At 37.7% G+C, this 20,426-nt stretch overlaps 1 protein-coding gene across 2 annotated transcripts in view; it reads right to left on the bottom strand.

Moving 5' to 3' along the window:
- The window catches only part of CEP192 (centrosomal protein 192), a 60,944-nt gene that overhangs the window by 38,555 nt on the left and 1,963 nt on the right, over window positions 1-20,426 (bottom strand). For both annotated transcript variants that reach the window (XM_032701806.1, XM_032701815.1), the window contains exons 4-18: window positions 18,884-19,038; window positions 17,315-17,361; window positions 15,671-15,803; window positions 14,672-14,826; window positions 13,442-13,573; window positions 12,851-13,187; window positions 12,334-12,474; window positions 10,256-10,320; window positions 9,996-10,178; window positions 8,382-8,505; window positions 8,125-8,255; window positions 5,432-6,455; window positions 5,203-5,329; window positions 4,256-4,427; window positions 804-1,704 (exon numbers count right to left, since the gene is read on the bottom strand). In XM_032701806.1, the coding sequence (XP_032557697.1) occupies window positions 804-1,704; window positions 4,256-4,427; window positions 5,203-5,329; window positions 5,432-6,455; window positions 8,125-8,255; window positions 8,382-8,505; window positions 9,996-10,178; window positions 10,256-10,320; window positions 12,334-12,474; window positions 12,851-13,187; window positions 13,442-13,573; window positions 14,672-14,826; window positions 15,671-15,803; window positions 17,315-17,361; window positions 18,884-19,038 (3,827 nt within the window). The remainder of the gene's footprint in view (window positions 1-803; window positions 1,705-4,255; window positions 4,428-5,202; window positions 5,330-5,431; window positions 6,456-8,124; window positions 8,256-8,381; window positions 8,506-9,995; window positions 10,179-10,255; window positions 10,321-12,333; window positions 12,475-12,850; window positions 13,188-13,441; window positions 13,574-14,671; window positions 14,827-15,670; window positions 15,804-17,314; window positions 17,362-18,883; window positions 19,039-20,426) is intronic.

The following is a 20,426-nucleotide window of genomic DNA, read 5'->3' as shown; positions in this document are numbered from 1 at the left end:
AGTATTACGACATCTTGTTGGTATAAATACAGGCAATGAGTAAGAAGTTCAAATTTCACTATTTTAAAATGCACTAACAAGGTCAATGACTTAGAACAATCAAAAAACAAGCTACAAACTGTCACAAATTCAAATCTTCAACCCCACTAGCTTGTCATTTAGACTGAAAGAATGAGCCAGGAAAAAAGTATAGCAGAAAACAACTAAGAAGATTGTAGGTTAAAAGAAGTCTTTAAAATGAAATAGTAATTTGCATTGCTTAGGTCTAAATACAGAGTAACAGCAGAAAGGTCAGAAGATCCTTGGTAGCTTGTCTTTCCCCTTTATAACCAGCAAACAGTTTGAGCCCTCCAGTCTCCTCCTTGGACTTCTGGCCTTAACAGACTGCTAATGCCAAATTAGGCTGGAAATAGAAACGTCATCTACTTTCCTGATAAAATACAGTGGAATTTCCAGGGTCTTGCCTAGTTTGAACTGCAGCTAGGATTTATCTTACTCTTATGAAAGACAGTTTAGATCCCTTAACATAAACACAAAACTACTCAATGATGAAGAACGCTAAAATTCTTCTACATCATAAGAAATGTCTTTTAAGACTATTAGGGAGACCATAAGAATTCAGAGAACACCATTAAACAGAAAATTAGTAATAGGGGATTTTTAAATAACAAAGACTGCATAAACAATAACTGCAGTTAAACTTAGCAGTCATCTTAATTTTATTTACCGTAATATAAGCAACATTGCTATCACCATTCTTGTCTACAGCTATATTTTAAACACACTGTAAAAAACACACTTACCAATACCAGGTGACTTTGACAACTCCCACTCGTTTCTACCAGCTCCAAGAGGTTGTCCAGTACATGATTTTATATTTAAGATATTATTATTCCATGCAGTAGAGTGTGGATTATAAAGTGAAGCTGCACCCAAAGAGCCAGGACCAATATTTGGACCTAAAGGAATTCCTACAGTAAGTGGATTCTCAACATGTCCTGCTGGGATATTGGAACATGGAAGCCCTGCTGTAAGTCCAAAACCTGCAGAGATGCAGCCGTGAAACTGAGACAGAACTGTATTTCCAGAAGACAGCATATTTCCCAGATGCTGCTGTGCAAATGGAGTTGTTGCAAGAGAATGCCCTGCAAGCAAGGGGGGAACAGAAGAAGGAATTGCTTGACTCTCAGAGGTAGTGACATGGGATTTAAATGTTGAAATAGGAACATACTGTTCACCAGATGACTTTTGATTGCATGGCATGTAAGTGTTTAATCCAGAATATACAGGTAATACATTCACAGATTGTAATCCTTGTCTCTGTGCTTTGTTTGTTTGGTCCTGACACACTTCTTGTGTATCAACACTGACCGAATGAGGCTGAAAGGTGCATGATTTACTTGGTAAAGCTGATTTCACATGGTCTGGCTCTTTATGATTTGCTGGTACATTTGAAGGAATAGATGCAATCTGCTTTTCATTCTTTGGAAAACCTTCTTCAGACAGTTCTTGATCCAGTACATTATCAAGTTTCCTTTGAAGACCCACAAGTTCATTTTCTTCTCGTTTCTGGTCAATACTAGGTACTGCTTCTTTTCTATTTCTTTGACATGAGTGGTCTTCTAGATTCTCCTTTGCATGTTCCCGTGGAGGAGTTGGGCTGGCTCGAATTATTGTTGTGCTCAGTTCACTAGCATTTTCATCCTAGTAAACAAACGTAACATGTGTACTGCATATTTTCGAAAAACAAGCAGGGTACATAAGACAGAACTTAATATTAGTATTGCCTGTTAAGGAAACTTTCCTGTCTGACCACTACTGGGATTGCCATTCAATACAAATAGTCAAGTTTGCCAAGTCTTGTCAGAAGTTTTACTTTCGTAACAACTGTGGCCCTTTGCCTTGAAAAAGAAAACCTGCAACTGCAATCTATTATCTCAAGTCACATTCTACTGGGTCTGGCTGGGATAGCTAACTTTCTTCACAACACTCCCTATAGTGCTGTATTTTTGGATTTGTATCCAAAACAATGTTGATAACACACTAGACATATTTGCCAGCTTTTTAAGAAAGAGCTGAATGGCCTTGAACCAAGTCACTAATCAAAAAGGAATCAAGATGCATGAAACTGCACTGGCACAAACATGTTCTTTGTGCGCTCACACAAAGAAACCATTCAAGTCCAGAGACCTTCCATTTTGCCAGGTACTCATGGTATAGCTGGAATGAGCACACCTCACCCCCATTCTCAGTTCTTCCTAGTCCCAGAGTCTTGAGTTTTTTTCACGTGGAAATCAAAACAAGAGAAAGAGAAGTACAGATCATAAATATGCATACACACAATGGGTTTCAAGGATTCTCCTAGAGGGTTAACAGTCAAGAGCAAAAGTGATTACACCCTCTCATGCACTGTTTGTAGCTACTAACAATAGCATGGACACTAATCAGTAGAGGAGGACTGACCACAGGAAAAATCACCCTTCCACAACTGGCATCACACTTAAGAGTCTTCACAATGGAAGCATGGATGCAAATCCAGGTAGGTCCCCTACCAATCTGGAAAATGAAAGTGTTCTTTAGATGTGCTACAAAGTTTAATTTTTTTCTTGTTAAGTACACCTATACCACAAATTCCATTTTCAAAAATGGAGTTTCAAAATAATTTTTAAAAGTTTCAGAACCAAAACTAGACAGTGTGGTATCAAAGCAATCAGACATCAGCTCAGGACAGGTGTACCTAGAAAATTTTGACACAGGAACAAGAGAGCTACACAAAGGGATTAAAAGTATCTACAGTATAAAGAATTATTCATCTTAAGTAAATAGGACTTGGGAGGCAGGGAGTAGCATTTAAAAGAAGGGGAAAGACCAATAAAATAACTGCTCAGATTGTTGTAGACGAGTAAGCTGCAAGTTACAGTCCTTTATAAAGGGCATTCAGAGCAGCTGCCCAAGGTGAGACAGCTCACCAGGCCAACTCAACCAAACAATAAATAAAAAATTTTAAAAAAATTAAAAAAACATGCACTTTTGACAACCTGACCCTAATGTTAAAGGGAAAAGGCACCACTGGTTAAAGAGATTGTGCTATAGTAAGTATTCTGAGAGTAACACCAATACAAACAACTTCTTGTCTGTAGAAGCTTCAGGCAAGAGACAAGAAAGTGGCTCTCAACAAGAACAAATGATTAAAATCTATCAGTCACTCCCTCTCAGCATAAAAGATTCCTAACACAAAGGAATAAATTAACACTGTGGGGCATTATAAATGGGACTTACAAATGTACTCATAATACAAATGTAAATCTTTGGCAAAGTCCTTGAGGATCTCCTTTCTGAACTACCCTGGGGAACAAAGACTACTTAAACAGCAATATCTCTTCAAGACAAAGGGACAAACCAGTATGCAGCCAGTTATGTCAAAGCACAAAGAGTCACCCATGGGCATGAGGTAACAGTAATCAAGAACTGTATGCAAATCTGTGAAAAACAGACCTATGAGCTGACACTATGCCAGCATGGACTGCAAGAAAACACCCATTTAAATTTGTCCTTGGGTTCCTTCCTATTGGGCTGTGATTCCCACTGGAAAAATCAAGATGGAAAACAACAAATACTTCCGGTGTAACTCGAGCAACTAGACCTAGAACGAAATGGGCCATAGGCCAGCACACACATGCTCCAAGGATCAGGAAGAAGCCACATTGCTGTTGGTGCTCCTAGAGGAGGAAGAGAAGGCTTCACTAAGCTTTCACTAGTCATCAGTCCTGAAAAGACTCATCCTTTGCAAATGAAAGGAGAAGGTATAGTAGATAGCATTTCTATTTCCTGTGTTAGAAAAAAGCACAACTGACAAAGACATTACAAAATAAATGTAGTCACTTCTATTTACTCAGATATCCATGCAGTCACAGAGGTTTTTCAGCTTTTGTTTGTCTGGTTTTTAAAGCTCCATCCACAGTTCTACACACTTTGGAAGAGGGGAGACAGTACAGAAAGATCTCAGATCCAAGGAATGCATAAACTCAGATAAAAGATGGCCAATTATTGTAATCAGCATAAGACTGCAAGTCTGAACACAAATTTCAGTCTCAGAGTACACTCTTTTCCAAAGCAATAAAAACAATCAGAACAACTGTCAGAGGTAGAAAAATATAGTTTCAGTCCTGAATAAAAGTAGTACAAGCTAAACTATGTATTTATAAACATTTCTACAGAAAAAGAATTAAACCAGGAAAAGTATTGTTTTTCTTACCCAGTATGTCTCTGGACTACGTACTGCTGCTGTGTTCTTATGGGTACTGCTGGCTGCAGAGACATATGTCAATCTGCTCATGCTTGGACTTGAGTAAACTGACTGAGGTAGTACATTCTCCTTGCAAGAAGATTCCTGATACTGGGACGGGCAAGTAAAGTCCTTTTCAGACCTGAAAAACAGATTCAAAGTATGAGAGTATTAGAATATATTTCTAATGCTGCCCTCAAGAAAATCAATACTACACATTAGCTAGGCTATTCTAAAAGTCAACTTAAGCATTCTGTTTAACTTAGTCAGTAGAAACGAAAAATCACAATTTTAACTGGAAATCCTAATATCCACATAACATGTCTGAAAGAATACACACACTACTGCACATATTAACTTTTGAGAAACGCCCAACAGCCCACAACTCTAATACCATGTACAAAACACTAACTGTAATTAGATACCAAACAGTGAACTTAAAAGTTAAGTCAAAGAAATCAGTTGCCTTGTCTTTTTATGAGACTGCACATAATTATTAGCTACTGGTCATGTTTATATGTTTAAGACTACATTAATTTAGTTGTAATCTTACAGCTTATGACACTTACTGTTATGGAAGCTCATTTAAAAAATGTTGCTCCTTCAGTTGCAAAGAAAACTTTAAACCTTAGACAGAACTATCAGTCAAGATACAAAGTGGTCAAAAGCAATATAAATATTTCTACCCATCCTCTCTCACAGCAAGCAATGGTTCGAATCAGAAAACCAAACGGAGTGAAATACTTATAAGTTTAAAATACACATCTTCATTGGTCTATAGAATGTCAAGGTTAGTCTATGAATGAAGTCTTAGCCTAATAATGAGCTTCTATAAACCTACAACATCTAAAATAGAACTTGATCCCTCAACAATCCTCACAAACCATTAATTCTTATAACCTGCACCAAGAATTTACCCTGAAAATGCTGTTCCAGAAGTCTCACTAGGAGAAGAGTGAATCAGAGGTGAAGTTGAAGGTCTGAAGCTATACTGCTCATCCTCCAGATGCTGTAAGTCACATTCAGGTAGAACAGATTTATTGTCTATCAAATAAACAGAATTTAATAACAGTATTTATTTAAGTACATGTCTACTGTAAAGAAAGCCTTTTCAATAACTGGTTACATTTATATAGGTTTACTTACCAGTACTATTCTGGGAAGGTGGGGAGAGCTTCTGAAAAGTTACACGTTTTCCATTCCCACCACAAGCAGTATCAGCATCCTTGTTTCTCTTCTCTATTTCTGCATTTTGCTTCCTTTCATCATTGTCCAATTTCTGCGTAGGCTTTGCATTTGTAGGACTTACTGAGACGTATCTAATAGATTGCTTGGTAGGTTTCAAGTTGCTGAGACACGGAGTATTTCCTGTACTTCCCTCCAACAAACCATTACGTGGCTCAGGAACAGCATTTGTTGCTTGATCTACTGTTTCTCCACCTTCTCTTATACAAAATCTACTACTGAGATTGCTGTTCTGGTAAGCAAGGGGACTTCTCTGTGCCACTTCCCTGTTTACTGCTAAAGGAATTCCACATGTGTAGGCTTCATTTCCATTAAGTGTATCTGATCTAACATCAGCACCCGTTGACTGTAAATGTTTACTATTTACTACATCTGACAACTTTTCTGAATATTTAACACTATCCGCAGTTACGTCTTCATGGTTGGGAACACTAGACAGACCGGAAAAATTCTCACTATCACTTCCTTCATTGAGATAATTCAGCAATCGTTTTTCTATTTCTTGCTGTTTGCTATGATTATTCATCAAGTCTTCTGCAAGAGCATCCTTACTTTTATCTTTACCCAGTAACAAGGTATCAGAGATAAGGTTCTGCACAGATGCCTCATGTTTCACAATACTCTCATATTCACTTTCATGTCCGTTCTCATCTGTTTTTTTGAGGTATTTTTCCATATCAAATACACTATTTTCATCACTGCTGGATAATACCTGAGTAGCAGAGAGTTCCGTCTCTTTAACAATTCCAGGAAGGAAATGTGTTCTTTTACTTTTATTAGAGAGTGCCATCATCATAGCAGCTAGCTGGGAAGGTTCAGCACTGGTGGAAGCATTAGCAATAGCAGCTGCAATTGTGCTAATACTCAGGACAGAGTCAGAATGATTAGATAAGCCGTCCTCAAACTTGTCTTTATGAGTTCCATCCTACAACAAACCAAAAATGCACCACAGTAAGAAATTTTTTGTTTAGTGTTTTGTTTTCTGTATTTTGTTTGCTTGCTTGAATTATTTTGCATTTTGGGATATGGTAATGTATTAACATTTCTAGTTGTCACATTTTTAATCGTCTGTCAAGAAGGAACACTGCAATAGGCATAATTCTTATTCTGCTGATTTTTTTAAGTCTACTCCACAAAGGCTTTTTTTAAAGATTAAATAAAGATTGCCTGCTAGGAAGTCTTAGTTTATGTAAAACTTTTTAAATCCTAAAAAGCTTTAATTCAGTTGGAAGAACTGGGAGTAAAAACCCATTGAAAACAAACAGCAAAGAAGGTACCATGACCAAATATACAGTAAACTCCTATTTAACTTTAAATCATCCACCTCTCTACAGGGGGAAGACAAAGCTATTCTTACTGTTTTCTCTGTCACTTAAGTCTGATTTGTTCTTTAGTTTTCACATCAGTTGTGCTTAGCAAAGAGCATGGAGTACATAGAGAGTCACGTCCAGACCAGTCTCTTCCCACCTCTCAGACACACACCCATTCAGCAAGAACTGAAAACAGCTGTCCTCCTGTAGATATGCATGTATGTCTTCACAACATCCTCATAAAAAGATGGACAAAGTATGGAGCAGATAAGTAGACCGTGACTGGACCAAAAACTGGCTGGGCTGACAAGTTTAAGGGTTGTGATCAACAGCACAAAGTCCACCAGGAGGCCAGTCACTCACTGGTAGAGTCCCTGGGGGATCAAGACAGTGGCCAGTACTGTTCAACAAGTTCATTAACGATGTGGATGATGGGGTAGAGCGCACCTTCAGCAAGTTTCATCATCATACAAAATTGGGAGGTGTGGCTGGTACACCAGGAGAGTCAGCTGTTATTCAGAAGGACCTCAACAGGACAGAAAAATGGGCTGTGAAGTTCAAAGGGAAATGTCAAGACCAGCACCTGAGGAGGAATAACTCCAGGCACTCATACAGGCTGTGGACCAAACAGCTGGAAAGCAGCTTGGCAGAAAAGGACTTGAGGGTACTGGTAGACAGGAAGTTGACCATGAGCCAGTAACATGCCCTTGTGTCACAGAAGGTCAACAGTATCCTGGCCTACCTTAGGAAGAGCATTGCCAGCAGGCTTAGGGAGGTGACACATTCAGGCAGAGAAGGTAGGTGTCTAGGGTAGGTATCTAGGATTACCAATTTGAAAATACACTTTTTTAGACTTGCACCATGTTGATATTCTTAAATTCTATCAACTACGAGACTTTATTCCTATGGTAAAGACAAGTTGTTTTCATTAAAAAAAATAGAAGAGCAAGACGCAGATGAAATTCAGAAACCTGATGGCAGAATGTTAATAGCCTACGAGTCTCTGAAAAACTATAGGCTAACAACTCCACAAGTGAATTTGGAAGAAAAAGGAAAACAAAATGGTGATAGTAACACCTGGCTCACTACAGGATCATGCTATTCTAATGAAACCATCCTAACAAACAGTGGCACCTATTAGGATTCAAATGATCAATATAAAAAGCAATGAGCTGATATGAAAGTCCAAATTTAGCTGTAACCAAAGAAACAATAATAATTGGAGTCAGTTGAATTTTCTTTCAGTTCACAATTGCACTTTAGAGAAAAATACAAGACAAATACCTTTGCTTCACTTTTGGTAGCAGTTTCTGTATTAATGTTTTTATGTATTTCAGCTGCAGTATCCATCCTATGCCTCGAATCTTCCGAGCTAGTAGAATTTGCATGTTCTTTTGTTTGTGCTTCTAGGTCATCTAAGAACAACAACAAAAAAGACATAGAGTTAATTAACAGCAAGGAAATTGTCTAAAAACTTACATTCCTGGGATAGACTTGCTCCATTAATGCCCTACAGAAAAAAAGAGCTGCTCCATAATTACCTGAGAGCACCTCAGACAACTGTGAAATCTCTTGGATGGTGTCTCCTCCTGATGAATCAGACTGCCTTAGCAAAGCAACAGGTTGCCTTTTCTTCGGAGATGTAATATAGTAACCAAAAGATGGCTATAAAAAAAAAAATACCCCAGAATACAGCATGAGTAAATTTAATCACTAACAAATAGGTTCAGTGGGCTTGCAAAGCAGTTTCAGCCCACAGTGCCTGCCCAATTGGTGTCTGGCTCTCATACCAGTAAGAAATAACATGTGCCTCCTAATACTGCAAATGCCTAATCCAAATACATACATTTCCCATATATATATATATATATATATATATACATAAAATAAACTAACAAATGTCATGGTTGAACCCCAGCTAGCAACTCTACCACACATTCTACCATTCTACCATTCACTCCCACCACCACCAGAAAGAGCTGAAGAGAACAGGTAAACCTTGTGGGTTGAGATAACAGTTTAATAATTGACACAAAATATAAATTATAACTACAGTAATTGCAATGAAAAGGAGGGAGGAAAGAATGCAACTCCAAAGAAACAAATGGTGCACAACACGATCACTCACCAATGCCCAGTCTGTCCCTGAACAGTCATCTGTGGCTGCCAGCCAACTCCTACCAGTCTATAGACCAAGCATCATGTTCTGTGGTACAGAATATCCCTTTGGCCAATTCAAGTCAGCTGTTCTGGCCATGCTCCCCCCCAGCTTCTTCTGCACCTGCTCACTCGCAGTGCATGAGACACTACAAAGTCCTTGATTTACACCAAGCACTACTTAGCAACAACCAAAACATCAGTGTGTTATCAACACTGTTCTCACGCTAAATCCAAAACACAGCACTGTACCAGTTACTAAAAAGAAAACTAACTATCACAACTGAAACCAGGACACAACTTAGTTACACCAGTTACACAAAAAAAAAGTACACATGCTCTCATCATCTCTGCCTGGAGTCACGCTCTGCCACGGAGCCTCAGAATGCACCAGGACAGAACATGCCAACTCTACCAATTCATCAGGACACAAGTGAATTTCAGAAGCATACTTGTGTTCTTCCTCCCATAGTACACACTTTCCCATTTTTTATTCTGCAACACAGATGAGGATCCTGTTTACCAACAGCAGATGAGAGAAAGGCCAGGTATCCCATAGATGTAAGAAGCATACAGATATGGGTAAGTCAAATCTAGATGACTTTTACTGAAGTTGGGCATTTCCCTAGAGAGCACATCAATTATCAACAGCCATTCAATGATGCCCTCACTGTTCAAATACCCCTGTCTGAGCAGCATTTCATTCAGCTATTATGTGAACCTCCAACATGTGCCCTGTGTACCTTTCTCCCTCTAACCCTACACATAATTAGTTCCTGACCAGACTGTGAAGATCAACATTCATCAGTAACATCGGTCAGCACATCACAAATTCCAAGTGGAAAACTAAAGTCAGTCCAGATCTCTCTCACACAGAAAATTTCCTTTATAAGTCAACTTAGAAAACCAGTTCTCAGAATTAGTTACAAGATAAGAAAAGCAGTGCTAGTTGTTGTTTTTCTTCTCCTTCTGTTGTCTCTCAACATTAAGATACATACCCGTTTTACATCACTGCCTCCGCCAAGACAACCAAGAGCTTCAGATCTCTGACCAAAGAACTCCCCCAAAGACAAACGTAAATAACTGGCATCTTTATCAAGATCAGACGTTCTCAGCTGAATGCAGCTATTAGCAGATTTCCATGAAGTATTTGCTAATTCAGATGCATCTACTCTTTCTGCCTGCAGACAAAGAGATTTCAGAAGTTGTAACTTGTAAATAAATTACAGAACTATTATGTTTACACTGACATAGTTACCTGCACAAGTCTGTGTGCTTTCTCAAATTCTTCCTCATCCTGTGCAATCATAGCTGCTGCTTCAGCTTAAAACCAAAGAGAACATTTATTAACATAAGGCATAAGCTATTAAGTGCCATCATTACTATTTTTCATCATTAAACTAAATTCTGATGGACAATTATTGCATATATAATTCTAGATCTGAGACAGTTTGAGACACGGTAGGAGTTACTCCATCCTGTTTTGGTGAGAAAGTTATATAAAATTAGTTTTAAAGGGGTACTCACTGGATCTTAACGAGCCAAAATCAGCATTTACCTAATCAACTTAGGGGTGAATAAAGGAAGCCTCTTACAGCCTTAACCCCAAACTAAACTATAACTTTTCACAAGTTATGCTACCCATACTAGCTAGAATCAGGCATCATGTAGCTACTTCCGAACGAACTTCTACTATATTTGGGATTGAAATTTACTTCATCAAGGTGTGAACTGGAGCAAAGAAACAGACTGGTTTGTACCACTTCATGAAAAACCTATGCAAATTAAACAGGCCAAATAAATCAATGTTACTTTTGAATTCAAATTATTGTACTAATTGCACAATTACCACCTACAGAACAATGAACACCTGAAGTCTCCTCAGCAAAATTATGTGGAAGACTGATCAAGAGGTACTGCTCTACCCCCTTACTTCAAAGTATCATTAAGTTCACCTAAACTTCTAAAATATGCAGTTTTGTACACAGAGCATTCCTAGTCATAGAGGACACAGGGCAAATGGAGGCAAAAGCCAAGAATGGACACAAACTTGTAAAGTGAACACAGGTGTTGTCCATAAAATTACTTATGAGAAGCTGCAATACATGCTCTGAGAAAAGAAACAAAGTTGAAACACGAAAAGTTGAGCAATTCAACTATATTTCCTCAAGGCAACCCGGCACTATAAATGACCCATAGTGATATCCAGTTGAACTCTAAGTCAATATTAGTTCTTACTTAATCCTCTGTATAAGCATTACACCTCTCTGGAGACCTTTTGAAGCACTCAACGCTCAAGTGAGCAATCCTGCACTACTCCATACAAGAATACACTGTATGCATAGTTTGCTGACAGACAGATGTCATGAGACTCAGAAGCATCAGATGCAACATTTCCTTTCTGCTTCTACAGCTGTCCAACTCCACACTTGAGCATTGCAGACAGACAAGCAAACTAGCAGCCAGAAGAATGCTAACAATCTTGAATTTGTAAGTGTGCTATCCTCTACCATGAAAAGAGGTGAGCCAACTGGCTCAAAAGCAGAATTGCTTTAAAAACCCACCAGGTGGGAAAAACCTAAACAGCCCTGGAAAAATTTATACAACAGTCTAATATTTGAATTTGACAGTGCACATCTAAAAAGCAAGAATGTGTCAGAAATACAATGGCATTTGAAAAATAAAGGAAGAGCACTACTTTATTGACACAGCAGATGGGGTAGTTTTTCCCAGATGGGATCATACTTGCTTGAACCAGCAGAAAACCACTATGGTGTTGAAAAACATTATTTGAACCAGTCAACCCCATTATTTCAACCAGTTTGATCACTCATTCATAATAAACAGTTTTCAACAACAACATACACAGCATTTTCTTTTGAAAGAAAGAAGAATCTTGAGTGGACCGTGGACATGCTGAGAATACAGTAGCCCATACATACATCAGCTTTAGAAATTATAAGAGACTAGGAGAAATACTACTGCACACATTGCTTGAATCTATCTAGTAAAACAGATGACTAGATGACATTTTTGTGCTAAGGAATTGATTTGTCTACAGTGGCACATGTTAGAATGCTTTTTCTTTGGTTTCAAAACACCCTTCCTGTGAAGAGTAAGAAATATGGAAAGAAGTTATCAGCTATAAATAATGATAATATGACTGTAGGCTATTATCAGCATCAACTTTCAAATAATTTGTAGTATCTAAAGCCTGGAGGCTTTAAAACACGAAATACTGATTTGTTGAAGTGGGAAAAAAAAAAAAAAAAAAGGAAAGTTTACTTAACACTGTTACAGACAAGAGCTATTTAAAAAGGAAAAAAGACTACATACAGCCAGTAATGAACTCCTCATTTATTTTATCATCCTCAGACAGATTTAAATCTTGTTCTTCATCAAATGAAGTATAATATGCAAGATCAGTCACCCATCTGCCCTCTTCATTTTGATAGACAACGCTGTGTGGTAAATCACCTGAAAGATATATGAAATGCTACACTGTGGATTAAAATAAAAAAGAATGCAGTAAAACCTCCTTATTTTAGACCAAAGTTAGATTAATCTAGATTAAGTTCCCTTGCCAGAAGTCAGCAACAGCTTAAAAAAACCCAGAGTTCAAGTTGCTGCAACTGCAAGCTTAAACTAGTTTCATCAGCAAAAAATAACATTTAAGTGCAACATACAAGTGTTTCTTAAAACAAAAGCAACTCAAAATTTATTCATGCTACATTGTTTTTTATTACCAACTCCCACAGCCGAAGAAAAATGCCTAGCTTACAATTTATTTCTTTTTCCATGCAACAGAGTGTGGCCCCAATTGCATAGATGGGTTGTATTTAAAGCAGCCTACCTTTGTCTGTTGCACCTAAACTTAAGTTCTCAGAGCTGTCTCCAGTTGGTGACAGGTAAGCATCAGGAAGACCAACTTCACATTCAGGTGCCTCTGCCTGAGGTGCATTTGCACTAAGAACTTCAGGAGTGGCGCCATGCCCCAAAAACCCTCTTGCTGTGCTTAGTACTTCTGCATCAGAAGAAGCAGCCTGACAGTCAGAGGACTGTACTTCTTGCTTTGGAAGGACGTCTGAGACATCAGCTTTTCGACTGTCCATGCACTGGAGATACAGTGAATCTAATCGCAACTCAGCAGCAGGGCGGGAATCCAGCACATCTCCAGTAGTCATGGAATTCTTCAAAAACAATAATCATTTGAAAAGTGTCAGAAGTGTGGTTGTTAGCTATTTGTACTAACAGTTCTAGATACAAAACATTCCAAGTTAACTACGCTCGAAAAAAAATCTAAAAACCAAGTGGCGTTATTAAATTATTTTAAAGGAAGGTTGTGCGGTTAGTTCAACCTCTAGCAAGTTTTCAAACACACTGTCATCTTCTACTATAGCCTTAGTCTATAAGATTAACAGGAATTTGAATGGCAATTTTATACCAGTTGCTGTACTGCTCTAGGCAGCATTTCTCTTTGCACAGGACATCCTTCATTTTGTGAATCTTCATCACTAGCATTTCCAGAGTCTACTCCTGTCACAGCCTGGTAACTGGCAGAATCCTGAAAGTTCTCCTTTAAATAAAAAAAAAAAAAAAAAATTAAAGTTACACTAGAATAGATATACCAAAGGAAAAAAATTAACAGGCTTTTTACAATTTAAAAATTTCCTAGTAGTAAAGATATGATCATACTTTGTTTACTTGTGCCATTGCCATAGGCATCTCTAGCTGCCAGCACCACCACCATGGACAATAGTTCCTGGCTATGCCAATCCATGCACCTGCCTCCAAAGGCAGAAAGAAGATGGAAGGATCCCTTCTTTTTTCCTGCTGTATGCTCTCGTTCCCTCTAACATGAGCAGTGTGCTACTCCTCTTTCCCTTCTGGTTACCCACTGTTGGATGAGGACTCCAAATCCAACTCAGAGCCCCACTGCCTATCTACAACACTGTACAGCAGGAAGATCTTACACCAGTAGAGAAGACCTGAGATCAGAGAGTAAAACTCTTGTTATTCTCACTCTTTAAACCACTTATCCCTTTCTTCATGTACAGCCATAGACCAGCAACTGGCAACCTATGCCAACTACTTGTACAGGGTTAACATCACTTCCCACAGCCTGGAAATCGATGTCAGTTGGGAAATTTCTGAAATTTCAGAAGCTACAGTTTATTTAACTGTTTAAAATCAATCACACTTTTCCACTCTGGTCAAGCATGAGACTGCCAGGATTGCATCCACTGTTGCAAAGTCAAGAAAATGGAAAGGCACTTAATCCCTGGCAACCTATTTGCAAGGGAGCTAACCGTTGCTCAAAGGCAAACCACAAGCCAGCCAGTTGCTGCCCTACATTTACCTTTCACACACTTACCAATTATTTAAGAGACTGACTCACTCTCCTGGAAACACAAGTCTGTGACGCTGTGCACTTAATAACACTTTGGACATTGCTATCCAAGACTTAAAAAAAAGGAGTGATCAAAGAGAGTATTTATAAACTCGCTGTATGATAGGAAAGAAGTCCCTTAATAGCTATAGAAATAAAAAAATAAACCAAAACAAACAGTTAAAACTAGCTCTATTTAAGAATAGCAACAAATTTAGCTACTGAAAGTTCGTTTAACATGCTCGAGGACCATTTGGTACACTGAGCTTTGAATTTTAAACCTACTTGAAATAAGCCATTTTCAGAAAGCTTCAGCGCTCGCCAGCATTCTGAGAGTTTCTGCAGGTTGGTGTCTCCTCTCATCATTTCTGGTTTTATCAGCTGCTCAAAATAGGCTTCTAGTTCGTTATCAAAGAATTCCGCATCATCAATATCATCATCTATTGAAAGAGAAGAAAATAACTACTTTTAATGGTCATGTTATATCACCTGACATACTATCAAAACAGCTCCATAATTTCTAATACATTGAGTTTCACAACACACAGTCAGATCAGAATTATCCTGTTTTTCCTTAAAATAACTGGGTCACAGAAACATTACCACATAACTAGTGATACACAGCAAAACCAGATGACACAAGCTACCATTTTAACTTCCAGGCTATCAAATAACTCATCTTCCTTCACACATCTATACACCACCACATCCCAACTAGTAAATCATATATGTACTTATAAATTAAAAGGAAAATGTATATAACATTATTAAAACTTCCCAGAAAGTGACTGAAACATACACATATATATTCTATATTTCAGTGGCAAAAAATGTTAAGTGCTACTACTGATAACAATACTATTCCTATTTGCCAAGTGAGAAGTTTTCCAAGACACAATTTTTCTTGCATGCTCTTCACCACAGAAGTTTATCTCTACCAAGCTGAACTGAAACTGTAGCTAGGGTTACCACTTTACTAAATTAAAGCCCACATTTCTATCTGTATTTTTGATTCACAGTACCTGAGGACTGTTGTTTAACTTTAGATTAAAATTCCAATTGTGAACTTCTCTGACAAACTCCACAGCCACCTAGTCCTGTTGCAATTTTAAAATAGTCAGCTTTCCAAAGAAGAGAGTTTTGTTTCATATTGCTACACTAGTTCTTCATCCAGCATAAACCAGTAATAAATACTTCAGTAAAACAATATCTTCCTTCTAAAGTATGCAATAACATTGAGTCACAATTATAGACTCAACTACCAAGGGTTATAAACACGCTTACCAGTGGCATCTTCGTCTGAACTTGGAAGAGATGAGAGTTTCTCATTTTCCAAAAAACTTGAAAGGCTATTGCTAAGGTGATCACTTGAGATTTCACCTTCTATCAACTTTTCAGAAGGTTCAGATGGACCAATCTGTGAAAAGCACCCATAGAGAAATGTTTTTGGGAGTTACTAGCTATTGTATAAATTCAGTTAATAATAAACAACTAACGAGGTTAATAATATTACAAAACTCCACATACACTTTTTTTCCTACTTATCCCAGCAAACACTCTAGTTCCAATGGACTTTGCCTGCTGGCTTCCAGAATGGATGCATGTAAGAAACACAGCGATCAAAAGAGGGAAAGAGGGGAAAAAGCATCTGTATGACACCAAACTTAAAAGACCTCAAAATTAAAGTACTGAACCACTGCATTAAAGAGTTTACACTAGAAAAAAATGCCCTCCTCCATTTATTGAGCTGCAATCCAACTTAAAGTACAAAGACAAGTCTCAATAGTTTCCTATGCCGCTAAAACAGTAGTTCCTCAGCAATTGTTCATCCAATTTTGTTGGAAATTTCTCCAAACGAGCACACGAAATTACCGATAAAGTAATATTTCAGCTGAATCTACCTAACTGTAAATGTTCTATCTTTTCTATATCTGAATGATTTTTAAAAACAGCACAATGTAATGTCTGGTTTGGATTTAGTCTCACATTCTTTGTGATTAACAGATTCATCTTTGACAGACAGCAAAAATTCACAGTTTAGAAAGCAAAGAATTTGAAGGGAACTTGAATTATGGTTTTTAGAAGACAGCTTGAGAGCATTTGATTGTAACTCACTGACCACTGTGGGCCCTACAAGAACAGAATGCAAGAAAACTAAATGAATTCAGCAAATGCCAGCTGACATATTAAGGAGTACATATTGGACAGCATTTGGCTGCAGCTCGACACATATTTTCTACAAGGACCAGGAGATCTCCCATTCCTGTCTGCCTTGTATCTCTGTGTTCACAGCTGTCAGCTTCTCTAACACAGTAGATAAAAGAGCTGAAGCCTAACCCTACCTGTCAACACCTGCAGCTATTTGCTAGCTCTGGGATAAAGATACACACGCACAAATACAAAGGTAGCAGGAAGATTGTGTTCTTCTAAATGGTGCAGTTATTAATGTTAAGGACAGCGAAGAAGTCATCTAAACTCATAGTCCTCAAAGCAACAAACATATACAGGGGCAAGTCAAATCAGGTTGATACTGTCTACTTCAATTTCCAAAAGTATTCCAAACAGTTCCTCAAAAGGCTTTTCACTAAGCTTAACTACAACGGGATAAAATGCAAGGTCCTTACATTGACAAAGGACTATAAGACAGCAGAGGCTAGGAGCAAACAACAGTTTTCACAACTGAGGAAGATTGGATGGACTGATGCTGCCATGGTACTTATTATATTAAGTGATCTGCAAAATGGAGGCAAAGAGAGGCATGACACAACCAGCATGCCAGTACCTTTACAAACTTAAGGGATACATGATACAAGACAATAAACACAGTTCAATGCCCTCCATCCTCCTCGCACAGAAGGTCTGGGAGGCTTAATTACAAGATTAATATTAGAAAACCTTTAATTTCACTGTATTTAGAAAAGCTTTTACCTGGTTATTCTTAATGTCTGGAAGAAAACATATTCCACTTGGCAAATCTGAAACAAAGGAATGCAGTGTAATCAGTATTTTATTATATTCTCATGTTATACTCCTAAGTGCCAACTATTCTCTACGACAGCAGACCGAGCCTCTTGAAGGTCCTGGCACACACCACAAAAATAACCCTGAAACATACATATTACCAACACTAAAGCTTACACATTCTTGTAACAATGGCATAAACTATCTGTGAGTAATTAAAAAGGCTTCATCAGGGTTAGAACTCTAAAAATTATGAAAGACAATTATTGCCTTAAGGTTTTCTACAAGGCAGAGTAAAAAAGGAAGGAGTCCCAGGCTGCACTAGCAGAAGTAAGAAGCAGCATTCTGTTTCACTATTGCATTTCACCTACTGGGCCAATTCTTTTTTTGGATCACTTTAAGCAGCTTCCACTTGTCTTTGTGTTACATCCACTCATAATCCAAACAAGACAGAGAACCTTTTAGACACGCACATACAGATTTTAGCAAAAAAAGGTTCCTAATTCTTAAGTAACAGATGTGAATAAAAGGCAATTTCTAGACTAGGATACTAAATCTTGAATAAACAATAAGTTAAAACCAAGCAACTAAGTCTAACCGGCTACTATCAAGTCCAAACACTGGGCAGTCCCATTTTTCCAAAGCACCATGATTTTGTTGCCACAGTTACTGCCACTTCCTCAAGAGTACAGCAGTTAGTGACTGAAGTCAACACTTCCCTGTTAGAAGTGTGTTTCATAAAGGTCCATTTATATTAAAGATCATAGTACGTTCTAATTGAACACATTCTCTGTCAAAATTACTAATACTCACCTCACAAAAAACTTCCACAAATACTCGAAGTTTAGAAAAGGTAATTACTAGAAGCATATATTTACTAACTCTATTTATTAAATTATAAGGAATAAGTAGAATTTAATCACAGGACTGGCATTAGCAAAAACCCCAAACAAGTTTAATATCAATAGCCATGCTTTTAAAATAAGTTGCAGAAAATTCTTTTGCTTACACTACTCTCTCTGTTCATGCTTCAAACAAACTATAGTTCTCACGGCAAGCATCTGAAACCACTTTTTCATTCATCATCTCACTAGAAGAGTATGTTCCCAGATCGTATAGCTGCAGTTAAAACCTCTATTACAGGTTGGAATAGGGCAAGAAAAGAGATAATTAAAATACAATCTCACAGCCTTACACCTACTAAAACAGAAGGGGTAGAGGACAAGTTACATACACTTCTTCCACAGAGTTCCTGGAATTAAGTCAGAATACTAGTTGCATTCTATTATGCTGCTCTACAGCAAACATTATTTTCACCAGCTTCCTGTCTAGCTTTGTACTTTGAGGAAAAATCCAAGAACATAAAGGCAACTACAAGCTTTCTCGGTTTTCAGTTTGTTCAAATCCAAGAGATTACTTTTCAGAACCTGTTTATACTCTGCCATAAAACAGTGAAAGGGTCAAGAGAAGACATCTGTAGCATAAAAAGCTAATTACAATGACAATAAGTATAAAATTTTTCCCCAAATTTAATACCTTCCAATCGCTCAGGTGGCAAGACTTCACGTGAGGTACCTTGACTGCGACTTGAACACTCAGTGACATTCTGATCTTGCTCTCCATACATTGAGTGGGATTCTTTCAAACTAACACAAGTTGTCTGAGATTCTACAACTTGTGTGGCAACATCCCTAAAAAGATATTAAAAATCAGTGAGCTACACAGACCAACATGAGTATACAACATCTCTCTATAGAAAGATTTGATAAATTCTCCAATTGCCTCATTTCAGTCAGCTGTTTCCAAGAGCAGAGATTCTATAGACCTGTCATTTTACAATAAAGAAAAAAATATCAAGATTACAAGGACTTCAGTTTCACAATCTAAACTGTGAAACAAATAGTTAAATTTCGTGCAATATATGCCTCTCTACCTGTTTGTTCTTCTCTTTTGTTTCTGTACAAAGGGTCTACTCTGAGCAAGTTCCATGATCCATTTGAGAGAAAGTCAAATCTTAGAGAAGATTTTCCCAAGTCCACAGTATCAGCAAACTTTTTGTAATATTAAATTAAGGACTAAATTATAAAGAACATGACTTACTGAAATTATATGTAGTTAAGTAACACCTTTTTTAATTCTGCAGGAATGTTATTCTTCACTTCTGGTTCTACAAAACTTCCACACAGGTAGATAAGCTAATTATGTCATATGTTAAAATTTCCACATTGAGTGAACTGAACCATACTTTTGCTTCAACATTTTAGATAAATAAATGAAACTAACTCTGAAAGCCTAACGTGCAACTATTCCATGTTCTGTGGTGTTTGGTTTTTTTTACTTCAGTACAATCAAGACACTGACTCCCTCTCAAATCTTATATTCTTTGTTTTTATAGGGGCATACTGCCTAGATTGCAATTTTATCCGTGAGAAAGACACACATTGCAGTTTCCATCACAGCAACAGGAACAAATTTGACCTTAGTTAGAATAACCTATGCAACAGCTTCCAACGCTTCCACCGCTTAGTAACACTCCCTCAATTGTATCACTGACATTAGTTACTTCCTACAAAACAGCAATCATTGAGGCTACAAGGAAGGTAAATTTAATAGAAACTGATGCTCCTTTCTGTATGCAAACTGCACAATACTTATTCAGAGCAGATTTAAATCAGTGCAAGATATTATTCACACACATGACATGAACCAGAAAGATCAGCTTAATTCCAGATTTGTAAAGTAAACTAGGTAAATACAGGTCAGATTCAAATAAGTCAATTAATTATTCATGCTTAGGAAATTTTTCATTAGTGTGACAACAAAACAGAATCTCACAGTTTAGAAAACATCACTTCACTCATTCCTGTCATGTACCTGAAGCCCAATTAGTCAATCAAACAGCAGAATGCTGCTCAGGCTAAGTGGCAGCACTGCACAGGATGATTACACATGGCCTGCCACTATCCCTCTTTTAGTAGGAAAAGCTGCCCCGTCTGTCAAACACTGTAAGCTAACAGGCTAATGCACAGCTGAGCTCTCCAGTTATAGTCATCAACAGGCCAGTAGCAAAAGCTGCTGC

This window comes from Chiroxiphia lanceolata, chromosome 1 (assembly GCF_009829145.1).
Source record: "Chiroxiphia lanceolata isolate bChiLan1 chromosome 1, bChiLan1.pri, whole genome shotgun sequence".
NCBI classification, from domain to species: domain Eukaryota; kingdom Metazoa; phylum Chordata; class Aves; order Passeriformes; family Pipridae; genus Chiroxiphia; species Chiroxiphia lanceolata.
Note: the sequence above shows the minus strand (reverse complement) of the source record. Positions and strands in the feature narration are given on the sequence as shown.